Source organism: Rhizopus microsporus (genome assembly GCF_002708625.1).
Source record: "Rhizopus microsporus ATCC 52813 unplaced genomic scaffold scaffold_19, whole genome shotgun sequence".
Classification (NCBI taxonomy): Eukaryota; Fungi; Mucoromycota; class Mucoromycetes; order Mucorales; family Rhizopodaceae; genus Rhizopus; species Rhizopus microsporus.
The window spans coordinates 381,955-396,917 of record NW_019671934.1 but is presented as its reverse complement, the minus strand read 5'-3'; the positions used below and the strand labels follow the sequence as shown (position 1 = coordinate 396,917).

The following is a 14,963-nucleotide window of genomic DNA, read 5'->3' as shown; positions in this document are numbered from 1 at the left end:
AGCAGTAACAACAGTATTGACACTGGCAACCCTGTACTAGCCACAAAGCAATCACTAGAAGAAATGTTTTCTCTAGCAGCAGAATTGTCATTAGTCAAGCAAGATGCCCAAAATATTAACTCATTACTAATTACATTGTATAAAGGGTTGGCTGCTTAGGAACTCTAAATCTCTCGGCTCAGACACTGTAGTATCAGTGCTTCAAGAACATCTTGTAATTGAGAACATCAGAACTGTTTCCCATACCATATTAGGGACAATCTCAGTTTATGCAGTTGTAAGCGTTAGTGTTAGAGTCCCAAGTGCATATACTACTCAAATTACTCCTGTGGATGTAAGAAGAGAAAACTTGACAAAGGAATGACTCAATAGCCAAAGCCAAAAGGAGCCACGGCAAACCACTATCTGCGCTTTTTGAAAGAGACTCTTGATGTCATGGATAACTTTGAATATATGCGTAATTCATACTTGATTATGGATAATGCCGCCAAACATAAGCGAACTGACATTCAAGAAATGATTGAAGAGCGAGACTATATATATGTGTATTTACTACCTTATTCTCTTGAGCTGAACTCGATTGAACAATTCTGGTCAGTTGTCAAGAGTAAACTTAAGAAACATGAGATTTTCCAAGAAACATTATAAGATCGTATTAGGGAAGTTTGTAGCCAAGTATCTCAAAACCATCTTTATGGTTTTGTTAAGCACTGTTACTCACGTTTGGAAAACTGTTTAATAAAACAAGTCATTTAAGTCCGTATAGAGCTGAAGCTTTTGATAACTTTCGCCTGTTAATTTTTTACTGCTAAAAAACACGCCACATTTCAAAAGCTTCTGTATAAGATGATAGACGCCCAAATTTAAGAGCACATATCCTAGAGCATAAAGGGTATCGCTAAGAGAGTATAGATGCATAGAAATAGTCTAGCGATAAAATGCGTCAAGTGATGATATAAAAGACGGCAGGCAAAATTCCAAAACGCGACAGGAGAAAGGGGACAATTTGAAATAGAGATACTATATAAGCCACACCGTACACACACAACACGAAAAAAAAATAATCTGGTAACCAAAAATTCGCGTCTTGCGTGGCGGTATTTTTTTTTTTCTCTTTCCCTGTCAACATTAATGAGTAGCACTCACCAACCTTCAGACTTTGGACCAGACACACCTGGTCAAGGACGTCGTACTGACCTCCTGTCTTCACAACTTGATTCACCCATGCAAGGCACCAACAGAACACCTCGTCAGGCACGATACCGTCGCTCTGAATTCTCATCGACATTCTTACCTGACGATATGGGAGCTACTTCACCTTTAGCTTACCCATCAACACCTGTACGTTCCAATACAATGTTTGATTCACAAACACCCCGTACGACTTTCATCCGTACTCCATTCACTGCCAATACGACAACAGGCACGCCTCTTCGTTTCGACAGCCCCTCTCAATTTGCCTCACTCAGTCCTGATGATCAAGAGACTGATCCTTCTTTGGCTGTACGTCTCATCTGGGGCACAACTGTCAGCATTCATGACGCCATGGGCCGTTTCCGTAGTTTCTTGACTCACTTCACACTCGCTCAGCGTAAGCAACAGACGGGTGAGCCGTTATCTGCAGATGATAATGTGCCATTTTATCCCATGTACTTTGCTCATCTCTTCAACACAAGGAATACCAACGTCAACTTGGACTGCAGAAACTTGTTGGCTTATCCCGAGACTGAAAAATTGTATGAACAGCTGGTAAAGTATCCTCAAGAAATTATTCCCTTGATGGATCATGCCGTTACGGAATTCTTTATGAATCAGTATGAAAATGAAGATTTTGGCCTTCAGTTCCAAATGAAAGTAAGATACAAAACATACAACTAGACTCATGTATTGACATATCACGTAGGTTCGTCCATTTAACTTGAAACAATCTGTCAACATGAGAGAATTGGATCCTCAAAGTAAGAGAAAGAAAAAGAGATAAAGAATGTAGGAACTGACGTTGGTTTATATAGAGGTGGATCAATTGATCACTATTAAGGGTCTTCTCATCCGTGCATCACCTGTTATTCCTGATATGAAAGAAGCTTTCTTCCGATGCTTAGTCTGTGAAAACGAAGTGACTGTCACTGTTGATCGTGGCCGTATCTTGGAACCCACACGTTGTCCTCGCGAGAGCTGTGGTGGCGAAAACTGCATGACCTTGGTTCATAACCGATGTGCTTTCTCAGACAAGCAAGTAGCTCGAATCCAGGAAACACCTGATGTGGTTCCTGATGGCCAAACACCCCAGACAGTTACCTTGTGTCTTTATGACGATTTAGTAGATGTGGCCAAGCCAGGTGATCGTCTCGAAATCACTGGTATCTTCCGTGGTGTGCCCATGAGAGTCAATCAAAGACAGAGGGTGATTCGTTCCTTGTTTAGAACCTATTTGGATGTTGTCCACATCAAGCGTACAGATAAAAAGAGAGTTGCATTGGATACGCAGTTCCGTAATGAATTTGGTCATGAAAGGTAATAGTCAACACTAGAATGAATATAAGTTCTGAACGATTATAGCTATGAGGAAGGTGATGAGATTGAACGAGTATCTGGTGCAGATGAAGAAGAAATTAGAGAACTCAGTAGACGACCTGATGTATATGATGTCCTCGCTCGCTCGATTGCGCCCAGTATTTACCAATTAGACGATGTTAAAAAGGGTATTCTCTTACAACTCTTTGGAGGCACACACAAAAACATCACCAAGGGCGGATCTCCTCGTTTTAGAGGTGATATCAATGTCTTGCTTGTAGGTGATCCAGGTACGAGTAAATCTCAATTGTTGCAGTATGTGCACAAGATTGCTCCCAGAGGCATCTATACCTCAGGCAAGGGCAGCAGTGCGGTCGGTTTAACAGCTTATATCACAAGAGATCCTGATACACGACAGTTGGTATTGGAAAGCGGTGCGCTTGTGCTGAGTGATGGAGGTGTGTGTTGTATTGATGAATTTGATAAGATGTCAGATACAACACGTTCCGTATTGCATGAAGTGATGGAACAGCAAACGATTTCAGTGGCGAAGGCTGGTATCATCACCACCTTGAACGCAAGAACATCTATCTGTGCTTCAGCCAACCCTGTTGGGTCAAGATGGAATAAGGATTTGTCAGTTCCTGCTAACTTAAATCTACCACCACCCCTTTTGTCTAGGTAAGTGACTGTTGTTGATGTATGAATGTTCATTGACACAGATGCATGATAGATTTGACTTGTTATATTTGATTTTGGATCGTGTTGATGAAGACTCGGATCGTCGATTGGCTCAACACTTGGTCACATTGTACTTAGAAGATAATCCATTTACGGCTGGCAATGATATTGTGGTAAGATCATGATATCTTCTTTTATATCAATTAATAACGATATGTAGGGTGTTGAATTATTAACAAAATATATCAACTATGCGAGACAAAATATTAAACCAGAACTGAACAATGAAGCCTCTAATGAGCTAGTGGATCGTTATGTCGAACTTCGTAAGCAAAACAATGACCGTACTGGTTCAGATAAGCGAATCAATGCAACCACACGACAATTGGAGTCTATGATTCGTATGTCAGAGGCTCATGCACGTATGAGATTATCCAATGTTGTTGAAAAACATGATGTGCTTGAAGCATCTCGTTTACTGCAAAGTGGCGCCAAATGTCTCATAGAAATGGAAATTGCCTAATTTTGTAATAATAATAATAATAAAAGAAAAAATCTGTACAGAAATCATTCGCACATAATTTAATAACAATTACACCTTAGTGATCTTGTTCTTGATCTTTTTCTTTACTGTTTCAAAGCTGATGATATGACAGTATATAGCACTTTAAGGTGATCGTAGAACGATGGATAACATTATGAAGATATAGGGGAAGGAGGACTGCTGTTAACAAACATTCTTATGTATTATGAGTTTCATGTCATAAAGAGCTTTTTTTAGCTGATATGAACAAGTTTTTGTTGACTGAAATACCTGGCTTACTTGCTCAGTCTTGAGCCTTGAGGATTTGATTGACTGTTTTCTTTTCACTTTTACAAAATGAACATTTACCTCGTCAGCAAGTAATATACATGTTTTTTCTGTTTGAAATACGCTGAGGAAAACGTGAAAAAGCTAGAAAAGAGAACAGATGATATATGGACGACGTGGATATATGTCATGAAAACGATTCAGAAATGTCTACCTTGGCTTCTTTACCTAGTCTTTATGTGTATCCTATTCGGTATCACAAGAATATATCAATGAATGAAATATTTAGCTCTGTGTGTTGCTTCATGATGTTTTTCTACTCGAACATAATGATTCCATTTCTCTAAGTGGCGCAAATCACAGTCGAAAAGTTAAACAATGATACAAAAAATACCAAGAGACCAGCAAAGGGGTGTGGAAGGTGCGAATCACACAAACCGAGATTCATTAAACAGAATATTACCAGTAAAAGATCACAATGATTTGTATATATAAAAATGAGGAGTGAACGAAGGGTGTCTGTATGTGTGTATGTAGGGATATATTGAACCTCGCGCACTACCAGATAAAAACAATAGCAATTACAGTGATTTGTGTTTGGATTTTAAGATTTTTAGGGTTTTGCTATTTGTACAGCACATCTGCACAGTATTTTCATAATTAGTGACGTAAGCAATTCAATTTGCACTAACAAACCACACCCACACAACACCATGTACAACACTGAAGTATAAGAGAGGTATGTATTGATGGCTCTGTAATAATTTCTTTATAATGCTGAGAGGATTCGTTATTCATTTTATAAGAAGGCAGGATTATCGCATGAATTCATCACGGTCAATGAGAATTGGACATGACGCGTCTATAAGAACAACACATTTTGTGGTCACTTTTCTTTTGTTTTTCTTTTTCTACAAGTAGTATTTTACGACAATATGGAGTTCTTATAAGGTAAATACGATAGATATGCTGTTTGCTGTGCAAATTGAATTGCTTACGTCATTAATTGGGAAAATGATGTGTAGATGTGCTGTACAAATAGCAAAATCCGAATTTTTTCGTGCATGTAGTGTTTCCCTTTAAATGTAATACTTGAATTTTCGTAAAACTAGCTTTATTTGAAAGATGCGGAGATCATGCTGTTCAAAATATGCATGGATACAACAAAGTGGGTCTATGTTTATGATGAATCATCATCTTTCACTTTGCCAACGACCCACCAGACATACGGGAACATGGACGTTGCAATAGAGATCATGACTAGTTTCAAGGTATAAAATTCATTCAAATGTAATACCACATAAATCGAAATCTTTTTCTAGCGACAGATGCTTGAGTCAATCCAAAGACCTGACGATGGTGACAACGATGATAATGTTTGGGAACTTTATAAATCTCGTATATGCCCAACCGTATCATCATTCAAGCCCTTATATGAAACAAACATGTAAAACATGCTTTGTACAGTAATTATAAAAATAAAATATACTATATATAAAAGACCTATTTCCTTGTTAAGATATCTATCCCAGGACCTTGTCTACATACCGTCACCCAATACTAATTTCTTTTTAATATAGCGGTATACCATCCAATGAATTGTTCGAGCTATAACAGCTTAATGGTGCATTGCTTTATGAACAGCTTCTAGGAACTATAATTTATTAGTAACCTTTCCCAGTGAACTTGCTTTGCTTTATCCCGTCATGAACTTGAAAAATAGACATCTGTCATATCTGATACGATGAGAGAAAATAATCAAAATAGAAGAGTTAAATTATTTGTTTGCTGTTCATTGTTCACATGTTTGATGGTATGTGTTTCATTGATACAAATTGTCGTCAATGATCACTTTGATAACGTGGCCAAGTATTGTTCTTTATCGATTCCTGAATATCACATCAAAGGCTACAGCTACTTTTCAATATATCAAGGGCCATTGTATTATCATTAAAGGGAAGCTGAAGTTCACATGCTTAGAATTAGATGGCACATCTTGGATCTGGTTTCATGAAAATTGTAAAAATTGAATGACCAAAAAAGTTTGATTGCACCAGTGCTTTTTTGATTGGCCAAAGAAAAAGTTTGAATTTCAAGCGCAAATCACTGTACATATTTTACTGTTTTCATTATGAGTTTAACCAAGGCAGATCCAAATAAACAAGGATGGGAAGAATCTGTAAGTTTTATTCAACATTTTACTTGAAGGCTAATAATAAATGATAGGAATTTCCTATTATATGTGAAACTTGTTTGGGCGAGAATCCATATGTTCGAATGGTAAGGGTTCGAAAAGTAAAAATTAATGAAAGCTAACAAGATTAGACCAAACAATCCTTCGGTGGAGAGTGCAAGGCAAGCATAAGGTTATGATAATTAAACATGCTATTAATTTTAAATAGATCTGCTCAACTCCATTCACCATCTTTCGCTGGCAACCGGGCACCAACATGAGACATAAAAAGACAGAGATTTGTCAAACATGTGCTCGTGTGAAGAATGTATGTCAGACGTGTATTCTAGATCTACAATATGGTTTACCTGTTGAAGTCAGAGACAAGGCCTTGAATGTGAAATCAGAAGCACCTAGTACCAACATCAACCGACAGTACTTTGCCCAAAATTTAGCTAGAAAGGTTAGACAAACTATATAATAGTGATTGATTGCTGACATATCATATACATCAGGCTGAGGATTCAGAGGAACTGTATAAACCAGACAAGCTGACACCTGAAAATCGAGACATGCTGAATCAATTAGCTAGAAAGGAACCTTATTATAAGCGTAATCGGGCACATATTTGCTCCTTCTTTTTGAAAGGTGAATGTAATCGAGGTGACGCCTGTCCTTACAGGTAAAAAGGCATAAATGGTCAAGTCGATGACGATACTGACCCTATCACCAGACATAGCCAACCAGAGCCTAATGAAACAAACGCCAAACAGAACTTTAAAGATCGTTACTATGGAATCAATGATCCCGTAGCACAAAAAATGCTCAACCGGTTTCGTCACAGCTTGACTCCACCTGAAGATAAGGCGGTGGTAAGTTATTGATAAGCATTAAAATAGAGATATATATATCTTATATTTTTATGATATAGACATCACTGTTTATTACAGGCGTAGAAGAAGATATTTCACAAGAAGACCTAAAGTAAGAATAAATACAAGTGTTGAACTAAACTTACGTTTTCCCTCGATTCCAGAGAATACTTTCAAGCCTTTGGTGATATTAAATCTGTTGTCGTGGCTCACAAGAAGAAATGTGCTTTTGTCAACTTTGTGACAAGAATGTCAGCAGAACTTGCAGCTGCCAAGATTTCTGAAGAGAGTCTCAATCTTAAAGATCGCGCTCTGAATGTTGTCTGGGCAAAGCCCAAACCACAAGTAGCTAAAGCAAATCAATCATCACAGCGTAAGTTTATATATATAGTCTATGGTTCATATAACTTATTCAATGATAGAAGCGACACCTTTAAACAAAGCATAACAAATAAAAAATTACGGCCCTTCTCCGCCCTGGATCAAATATTAAGCTTTTTTCTTTATTGTATTATTTTTTATGTTTAAGCAACATAGAGCGATCTTATTATTTATAGTTACTTTCATTAGTTTTCTTGGGCTATTTTATTATTACTTTCATACTGGACCAGACTTATCAACAAGCCCGACTCTAGTTCAACCTTCAATTAAAGATGATCCTAATCTTATCAATCCTCATCATTTACAATGGAAGAATAAAACACGGGCTAATGCAGCCTTTGTCATCTTGACAAGAAATGGTGAATTAGAAACATTAAGAAAGACGATTCAACAATTAGAAGCAAGATTCAATCACAAGTTCAATTATCCCTACGTATTCCTAAACGACGTCGAATTCACACAAGAGTTTAAAGAATTGACCTCGAGTATGACAAGTTCAAAGACGGAGTACGGTTTGATACCCAAAGAACACTGGAGCTATCCAGATTGGATTGATATTCCAAAAGCGGACGAAGCAAGACAAAACATGACTGAAGCCGGTATTATTTATGGTGATAGTCTGTCTTATAGACATATGTGCAGGTAAAGAGACAAAATGTGTATAGAAAGAGATACTGATGATAGTACTACTAGATTCAATAGTGGCTTCTTTTATCGTCATCCACTTGTTGAGAAATACGAATATTACTGGAGAGTAGAGCCTGGTGTAGAGTTTATGTGCGATATGGATTATGATCCCTTTTTGTATATGAAGGAAAATAACAAAAAATATGGCTGGACCATTTCTCTTATAGAATACGAATCGACCATACCTACCCTCTGGAAGACAGTAGTATCGTTCATGAAGAAGTATCCACAATACATCCCAAAGAATAATCTTGTAGACTTTATATCCTATGATGGAGGCAGAACCTACAACCTCTGTCACTTTTGGAGCAACTTTGAAATTGCTGATCTCAAGTTCTTAAGGAGTCCAGAATATAGTGCCTTCTTTGATTATTTGGATAGAACAGGAGGATTCTTTTATGAGAGGTAAATTTATGAGAATATGCATGAAACCTTTATTCATCATATCAGATGGGGTGATGCGCCTGTTCATTCGATCGCTGCTGGAATATTTTTAAATAAATCAGAAGTATACTTCTTTAACAACATTGGATATAGGCATGAACCTTTTGAACATTGTCCTCTTGCAAGAGAATTACAAAAGAAATGCCACTGCAGTGCTGAAGACAGTTTTGGTAAGTTACATTGACATGTGTTTTTCATGACTAATATGTCCATAGATAATACGCCTCATTCTTGCTTACGTCGATGGATGGAAATTTCATAATACTTGTATGATTATTATAAAGAGAAACCCTTTACACACGCGTTTTCTTTTTTTTTGGAGTTATAAAAAAGAGACCACTCCGCCTAATATCTTTTTTTTTTTTCCTTAAAATTTTCTTGCATAAAAATGTTTAAACATGACCATTTGAGGAAAGCATTGCCTGTACTAAAGACGGATAAAGAAGTAGAAGAAGAAGGTTTCGAGAGACTGTCACTAGATTTACCTTCTTTCCATGTCACGGAAGAACCGGAATCTATAAAGAAAACAAACGACCCTATTGTAAAGACTAGGCTGGCTGAAAGAAGTGGACCTTATGTGGCTAGACACAGTATTGGCTTTGACGTGCCAGGAGCAGTACATACGATCATGACACCGAGTATGTATGTTGTATGTGTGTGTACATATGCCTGTTGTGACTAAACTATTTTGGATTTAGGATTAAAAACTGAGCGTCAATTGGATAGTAAACTTGTGGTCATTATGGGTAACATATAAAAGTTTAAAAAAAAAAAAAAGGGAGCAAGGTATTTAAATATATCATATGTAGTTGGGTTACCAGCCAGAGGCAAGAGTTATATAGTAAAGAAACTGAGACGATATTTAAATTGGTTGCAATATGAAACAAAGGTAAACATACAGTCAAAATAGTCAAAGACAGAGATGGTTATAAGAAAAGAGATAGGTATTCAATGTGGGTAATGCACGTCGAGTGAATGAAGCTAGTCATCAACATGACCAATCAGCCAATTTTTTTGATCCCAAGAACAAGGAAGGCGCCAAAATACGCGATGAATTAGCATTGATGGTTCTCGAACAATTGATAGATTGGTTAAAATCGGGTGGTAGAGTCGCTATTCATGATGCAACTAATTCAACTGTTCAAAGAAGGTTCGTATTACTTTTGTGTCTTCTTTATTCTTATTTCCTTTTTTTATAGGAAGCTCTTGATTGATCGACTCTCTCGTGAACCAGAAATTAAGGTTTTACTCTTGGAGTCTGTTTGCACAGATAAAAATGTGAGTCTTGTTATAAATATATTTACACATAAATGACACTTTTAAAAAAAGGTACTCGAACGTAACTTTCGGTTGAAGTTATCGGGACCAGATTATAAAGATAAAGACCCAGCAGTTGCTCTATCTGATTTTAGACATCGCGTAGCCAACTATGAAAAGGCCTATGAACCTGTAGGAGAATGGGAAGAAGAGAATGATATCCAATACTGTAAATTAGTGAATGTGGGCAAGAAAGTGATTGCTTATAACATATCCGGCTATCTATCTGGTCAATGTATATTTTATTTGATGAACTTTAATTTAGCCGGTAAAATCATGGGTAATCCCTAGCCAGTGCTTTATTTACACTCTATATTTTAGAACGCCAAATATTTGTCACAAGACATGGTGAGAGTGAAGATAACTTGACGGGAAAGATTGGCGGTGATGCACCTGTAAGTAGCAATCTCTTGTTTAGTAGTATCAATTAACACACGCATATATAGTTGTCTGCAAAAGGAAGAAAATTTTCAAAGGCATTAGCACGGTTTGTAAAGGGCCGACGTATTGCATTTGCTCTTGACTTGGCAGAACGAAAGATTAAAGAAGAGGAAGAACTAAATGATCCAACAAGGAGCTCTGATGGAGAAGAAGAGGACAAAAAAGAAGATAAAGTGAAAAAGGTCAAGGAGAGGGCAGAATCGATCTCTAATTCACAATTCACAATCTGGACAAGTATGCTGAAGAGATCAATGCAAACTGCAGAAGCTTTTGATCCTGATGAATACGACATAAAGGTAAAAAAAAAAAAAAAAAAAAAAAAAAAAAAAAAAAAAAAAGAAAAAAAGAGAAAACGTTCAATATCTTGTCGATAACACCATATTAGCATATTCGATTCCTTAATGAAATCAATTCAGGCGTAAGTAACAACTATAAACGTCTATACTAGATACTAATTCAGTTGGATGTAGAGTCGAGAAGGCATGACCTATGAAGAAATTAAGCTCAAGTATCCTCAAGAGTTTCAAGCACGTCAAGAAAACAAATTATTCTATAGATACCCCGGCATGGGAGGCGAGTCATATATAGATGTGATTCATAGACTACAGTCCATGATTATAGAGCTAGAGAGAATGAGCCAGTCTTGTTTGATCATTACGCACCGTGTAGTACTTAGGATTCTACTCGGTTACTTATTAGAATGGTCTCAAACACAGATGCCACATATGCTCGTTCCTATTCACACGTAAAAACAAAAGTATTTATATATAAAACTATGGTTATTAATGTTGTATAATAGTGTATATGAATTAAGACCAAAGCCTTATGGCGTTGAATTAACCATCTGGAGTTATAATGAAGAGACGGATGACTTTGAAGTGATGAATGAAGAGACACAATAGATTTTTTATTGTGGTCTAACGCCAATATGATTACCCACTCGCACCTATAATCGATCCATTATTAGCAATTCTATTTCTTTTTCTTTTTTGTGTGTTCTTTTTTTTTTTTTTTACCAAAGTTTCTAGTTGGTTTTGCGCATTTTCTAATAAATCGTCATCAAATCTAACCTTGTTTTTCTCAAACAACACCACTAATGTGCTTCCACCAAAAGCAAAATATCCCAATTCATCTGTTCTTGCAAGATAATCGCCTTCCTTTGCTGTCAAGACAATGGATCCTACCATCATGGCACCAATACAGACAACTGCGACTTTACCAAGCGTAGGACTATCCATGTACACAACATCTCGTTTGTTATCTCCGTATACGTCCAGTGTGGTTCGAATGGCCATTGGATTGACGGTATAATATTGACCATGGACACGATGAATCTTACGGATCGTACCATCGACCGGTGAATGGAATCGATGGTAGTCCTGTGGTGCAAGTCGAAAGATGGCTAATGCGCCTTCTTCAAACGATTTCGCTTCTTCTGTATTATCTAATAATTTGGGTATACTAAACTCGATGCCTTTAATCCAAATAGTTGTAGCCGCTTCAATGGATGGGAACGCAATCATGCGACAATCTGCAGGACTGACGACGACGCGAGGATCATCGGGGCTATCGCATGGACGTGAGCCTGGCTTAAGTTTTCGATAAAAGAATTCGTTGAACGTCTTGAAGTTTTCGATTGGCTCTAGTACATCTGTCATATCAAGTTGGTGGAATTTAATAAATGTGTGAATATCACGTTTGGATATCGGGTTGTCGAAGCGGCGACCTTGCTTATAGGACATGTTGGCCAGAATTCGTTTAGCTGTTTTTGATTGAATTCCGGTTTTCATGCCTTTGTACAGTAGTCGCATACCAAGACGAATATAGACACTCATGCGCTCGTCTATAAGTTGGCCTGTCGCACGATCTTGGACGATGATATTTGCATTGTTCTAATAAGGGTCAGGCTAATATTTCCACACTATGCGTTTATGACTTACTGTTCCTGCAGAGTATCTTCCATAGCCCACTTTGTTGACAAGCTTAACAAACCATCTACGTGACAGCGCTGTGTGAGCCGACTATCCCATGTATTTATGTGTGATTACTTACTTTCTTTGTGCCTGTGCTTCACTGCCAAAATTACCCATGAGGAATCTATCGACTGTAGTCCAATCATTAGCAGCACAAGTAGCCACATGAGTGACAATGTCCACTTGACCACGTTTGGCAAGATTGGGCTTATGACAGATAGGGCATTCATTCAGACGAATAATCTTTTCATGTGCTTTATGGACTGGCGCTGTTTCTTCTTTATTGAGCTCGAGCGATTTTAACGGTCCGTTCACATATTGGATACCTTCGCCTTCCTTTAATGCTTCATAGTCTGCTTCATCAGGAGAAGGCGTTGTGCTGCTGCTGTCATCATCATCCAAGTCATCGCCACCTGTAAAGTATTCAGAGTCTTCTTCCTCATCGTCATCGTCCTCCATTATATCTTCTATTCCATCGTCCTCATCATCCCCATCATCCTCTTCGTCTTCTTCTTCATCATCACCCTCGTCGTCGTCATCATCATCATCATCATCATCAGCTAAAAAGAAGGGATTCTTGGGTGGATGACGCATGACGTCCACAGGTACATCTTTATCCTGCTCCTCTGTAATAACAATATCATCCTTATCCACCATCTTCATAAACCACTCGAGACTTTGGACCAATTCATCCAACGTCAATTCATCAGACACATCCTTATTGTGTTGTTTCCAAAACTGATCTAGAGTTGCTTCTGAGATATTAGACCCCAGGGTCTCCAGCATGGTCTGTACTTCGAGCCGGGAGAGCGTATTGGAATTATTGGCGTCGCAGGTTTTGGCCAAAGCAACCCAAAACATTTTTCTGATTTCCATATAAGGCACAAACTTGGCGCGAATGCTTAGCGTTGGATGACAACTGTCTTTCCATTTATCCGGCTTTGCCAAATTCAACGGAATTGTCAAGCGACCCATTTGGTCCTCAATGGCCTCCGAGGGGCTTTCGGCTGTAGCAAGGTCCATCTGTGCCATCTGATCGCTCAAGTGGGCTGTGGTCTTTTGGATAATTTCGGCAATACTCAGTTCCTGAGAGGCAACAAAATCATGATTTGAAAATTTATCCTTGTCATAAACGGCAAACTTGATCTTGTAGTTGCCCTGTGTGTTTCGTACGTGAAAATAAAGCTTTTCGTTCCATACAGGATTCAAGTTGTGTCGAATGGCTCTTGTTCTAAACGTGGATGAACCGTAGGACACGATGACGAACGGGTCCATATCAAACCCTGTTCTCGTCAGGTTCTTTTCGGGAGGCAGATCCTTGGCGCTTTCGATTTCCAAAAACGTGATACCCATGATATCTGAATCGAATTTTGCATAGTAGCCTTGTGGTTTGCCTCGACGGATCAGTCTTGATCGTAAACGTCTTGGACGTCGTCGCTTTTGGGCCTTTATGTTGGGTTCTAAATTAGGCATACACGGAGAGGATGGGTTCTTTTTGATGGAACTCTTTTTGAATCGATGAGAAAAGGTGGACGTACTCGAACTAGGTTTTATTGTCGGTGATGAAGCAATTGATGGTGGCGACAGGACTTGTTTGTCTTCTGGTAAAATTAATTCATCTTCTGTGATGTCATTATTATCGTCTATTAAGTATTGCCACTCCTCCTTTAAGGCAGCTGCATTTTGGGGTACTTCTATGCCTTGCACCGATTTGAGAACAAGACCGTATCGTACGCAGATCTCGGGATGCAGCTGGTCATTAAGGTCTTCTCTTTTTCTTCGTCGATAAAATGCTCTTGGTTGATGTTGACGTAGTGGGTACCATGTAGGCTGTGTATGTAATGTAAACATTAAATCCTTTCCTTTTATGTCAAAAGGCTACTCACCTCATTATCTTCAAAGGACCAAGAAGCTTGCTCATCTGTAAATAGTTGATCAATTTGCCAACTGCATTGACCCAAGAATATGGAAGAGAACTTGTCTTTACTGTACACAGCCAAGCATAATCCATGCTTCTTTAAGGCTCTTAGACGTTTCTTTTGGTTCATGATATCACTTGTCAAATTGATCTCCAAGTCGCATAACCATTCTGGGTCAAATGTTTTTCTTCTCATATCTGTCCTTTGTCTAATACCTCCACACCGCACTGTTACATATGGGTTGGGAATATTTGACTATAAGGATATGAGACTCTCTTTTTTTCTGTCTATGCGTCCTAGCAACTTACTTCATCGTCTTTATTCAAGTGGCGAGCCTGTAAGATGGATATTTTCAAGATTAACTCGGTTGAAACTAAATCGTCTACAGATTTGGCCTGTGCTCGATTTCGTCTAAAGGAAGATAAGCGATGAACAAAAGGAATACGGTAATGTGCTACGTCGTTTGCACTACTGCTTCTTCGGTGTAGTTTAGTTTCGCCTTCCATTATATAAATAAAAATAAAAAAGAGGAAAAGACCTCAAGTGGACATAAACAAGTGAAAAAAAATAAAAAAAGGTGATATTTATATAGGCTTAAAAAAAAACCTCCGCTAATAATCCATTTTTAGAAAAATAACATGTCGAATGTAAGGGGATTTAGGCTTGCATTCATACTATTATTATGCAGGTACACTATTTCATCTATTTATAATTCTCTTTTTTTTTATTTACACATGTATCTTGGAGACT

General features: G+C 38.0%; 5 protein-coding genes across 5 annotated transcripts; 4 read left to right on the top strand and 1 right to left on the bottom strand.

Moving 5' to 3' along the window:
- Positions 1-1,356: 1,356 nt before the first annotated feature.
- RHIMIDRAFT_207087 (MCM-domain-containing protein) lies at positions 1,357-3,718 on the top strand (the record flags this gene model as incomplete). Its single annotated transcript, XM_023606959.1, has 6 exons — positions 1,357-1,854; positions 1,904-1,958; positions 2,013-2,514; positions 2,560-3,195; positions 3,248-3,368; positions 3,416-3,718. 6 exons carry the CDS (start codon positions 1,357-1,359, stop codon positions 3,716-3,718), a joined length of 2,115 nt encoding a protein of 704 aa, XP_023462902.1.
- Positions 3,719-6,137: 2,419 nt separating this feature from the next.
- Positions 6,138-7,499, top strand: RHIMIDRAFT_285965 (pre-mRNA-splicing factor SLT11; the record flags this gene model as incomplete). The annotated part of the gene is made up of 9 exons (XM_023613327.1): positions 6,138-6,185; positions 6,233-6,286; positions 6,332-6,361; positions 6,409-6,642; positions 6,695-6,861; positions 6,913-7,051; positions 7,111-7,163; positions 7,216-7,424; positions 7,474-7,499. The coding sequence occupies 9 exons, from the start codon at positions 6,138-6,140 to the stop codon at positions 7,497-7,499; spliced, it is 960 nt and encodes a 319-aa protein (XP_023462901.1).
- A 41-nt stretch (positions 7,500-7,540) lies between these two features.
- RHIMIDRAFT_53627 (putative mannosyltransferase) lies at positions 7,541-9,213 on the top strand. The gene is made up of 4 exons (XM_023615373.1): positions 7,541-8,074; positions 8,126-8,524; positions 8,570-8,733; positions 8,779-9,213. Exons 1-4 carry the CDS (start codon positions 7,572-7,574, stop codon positions 8,823-8,825), a joined length of 1,113 nt encoding a protein of 370 aa, XP_023462900.1. The 5' UTR covers positions 7,541-7,571; the 3' UTR covers positions 8,826-9,213.
- RHIMIDRAFT_241069 (bifunctional 6-phosphofructo-2-kinase/fructose-2,6-bisphosphate 2-phosphatase) lies at positions 8,952-11,223 on the top strand (the record flags this gene model as incomplete). Its single annotated transcript, XM_023609504.1, has 11 exons — positions 8,952-9,201; positions 9,262-9,309; positions 9,373-9,452; positions 9,508-9,713; positions 9,763-9,841; positions 9,893-10,148; positions 10,202-10,275; positions 10,327-10,617; positions 10,707-10,739; positions 10,792-11,066; positions 11,121-11,223. 11 exons carry the CDS (start codon positions 8,952-8,954, stop codon positions 11,221-11,223), a joined length of 1,695 nt encoding a protein of 564 aa, XP_023462899.1.
- On the bottom strand, positions 11,044-14,880 carry RHIMIDRAFT_264309 (uncharacterized protein). The gene is made up of 6 exons (XM_023611742.1): positions 14,522-14,880; positions 14,181-14,468; positions 12,374-14,124; positions 12,262-12,316; positions 11,338-12,213; positions 11,044-11,267 (listed from the first exon to the last, which is right to left on the bottom strand). The coding sequence occupies exons 1-6, from the start codon at positions 14,717-14,719 to the stop codon at positions 11,229-11,231; spliced, it is 3,207 nt and encodes a 1,068-aa protein (XP_023462898.1). The 5' UTR covers positions 14,720-14,880; the 3' UTR covers positions 11,044-11,228.
- Positions 14,881-14,963: the final 83 nt, after the last annotated feature.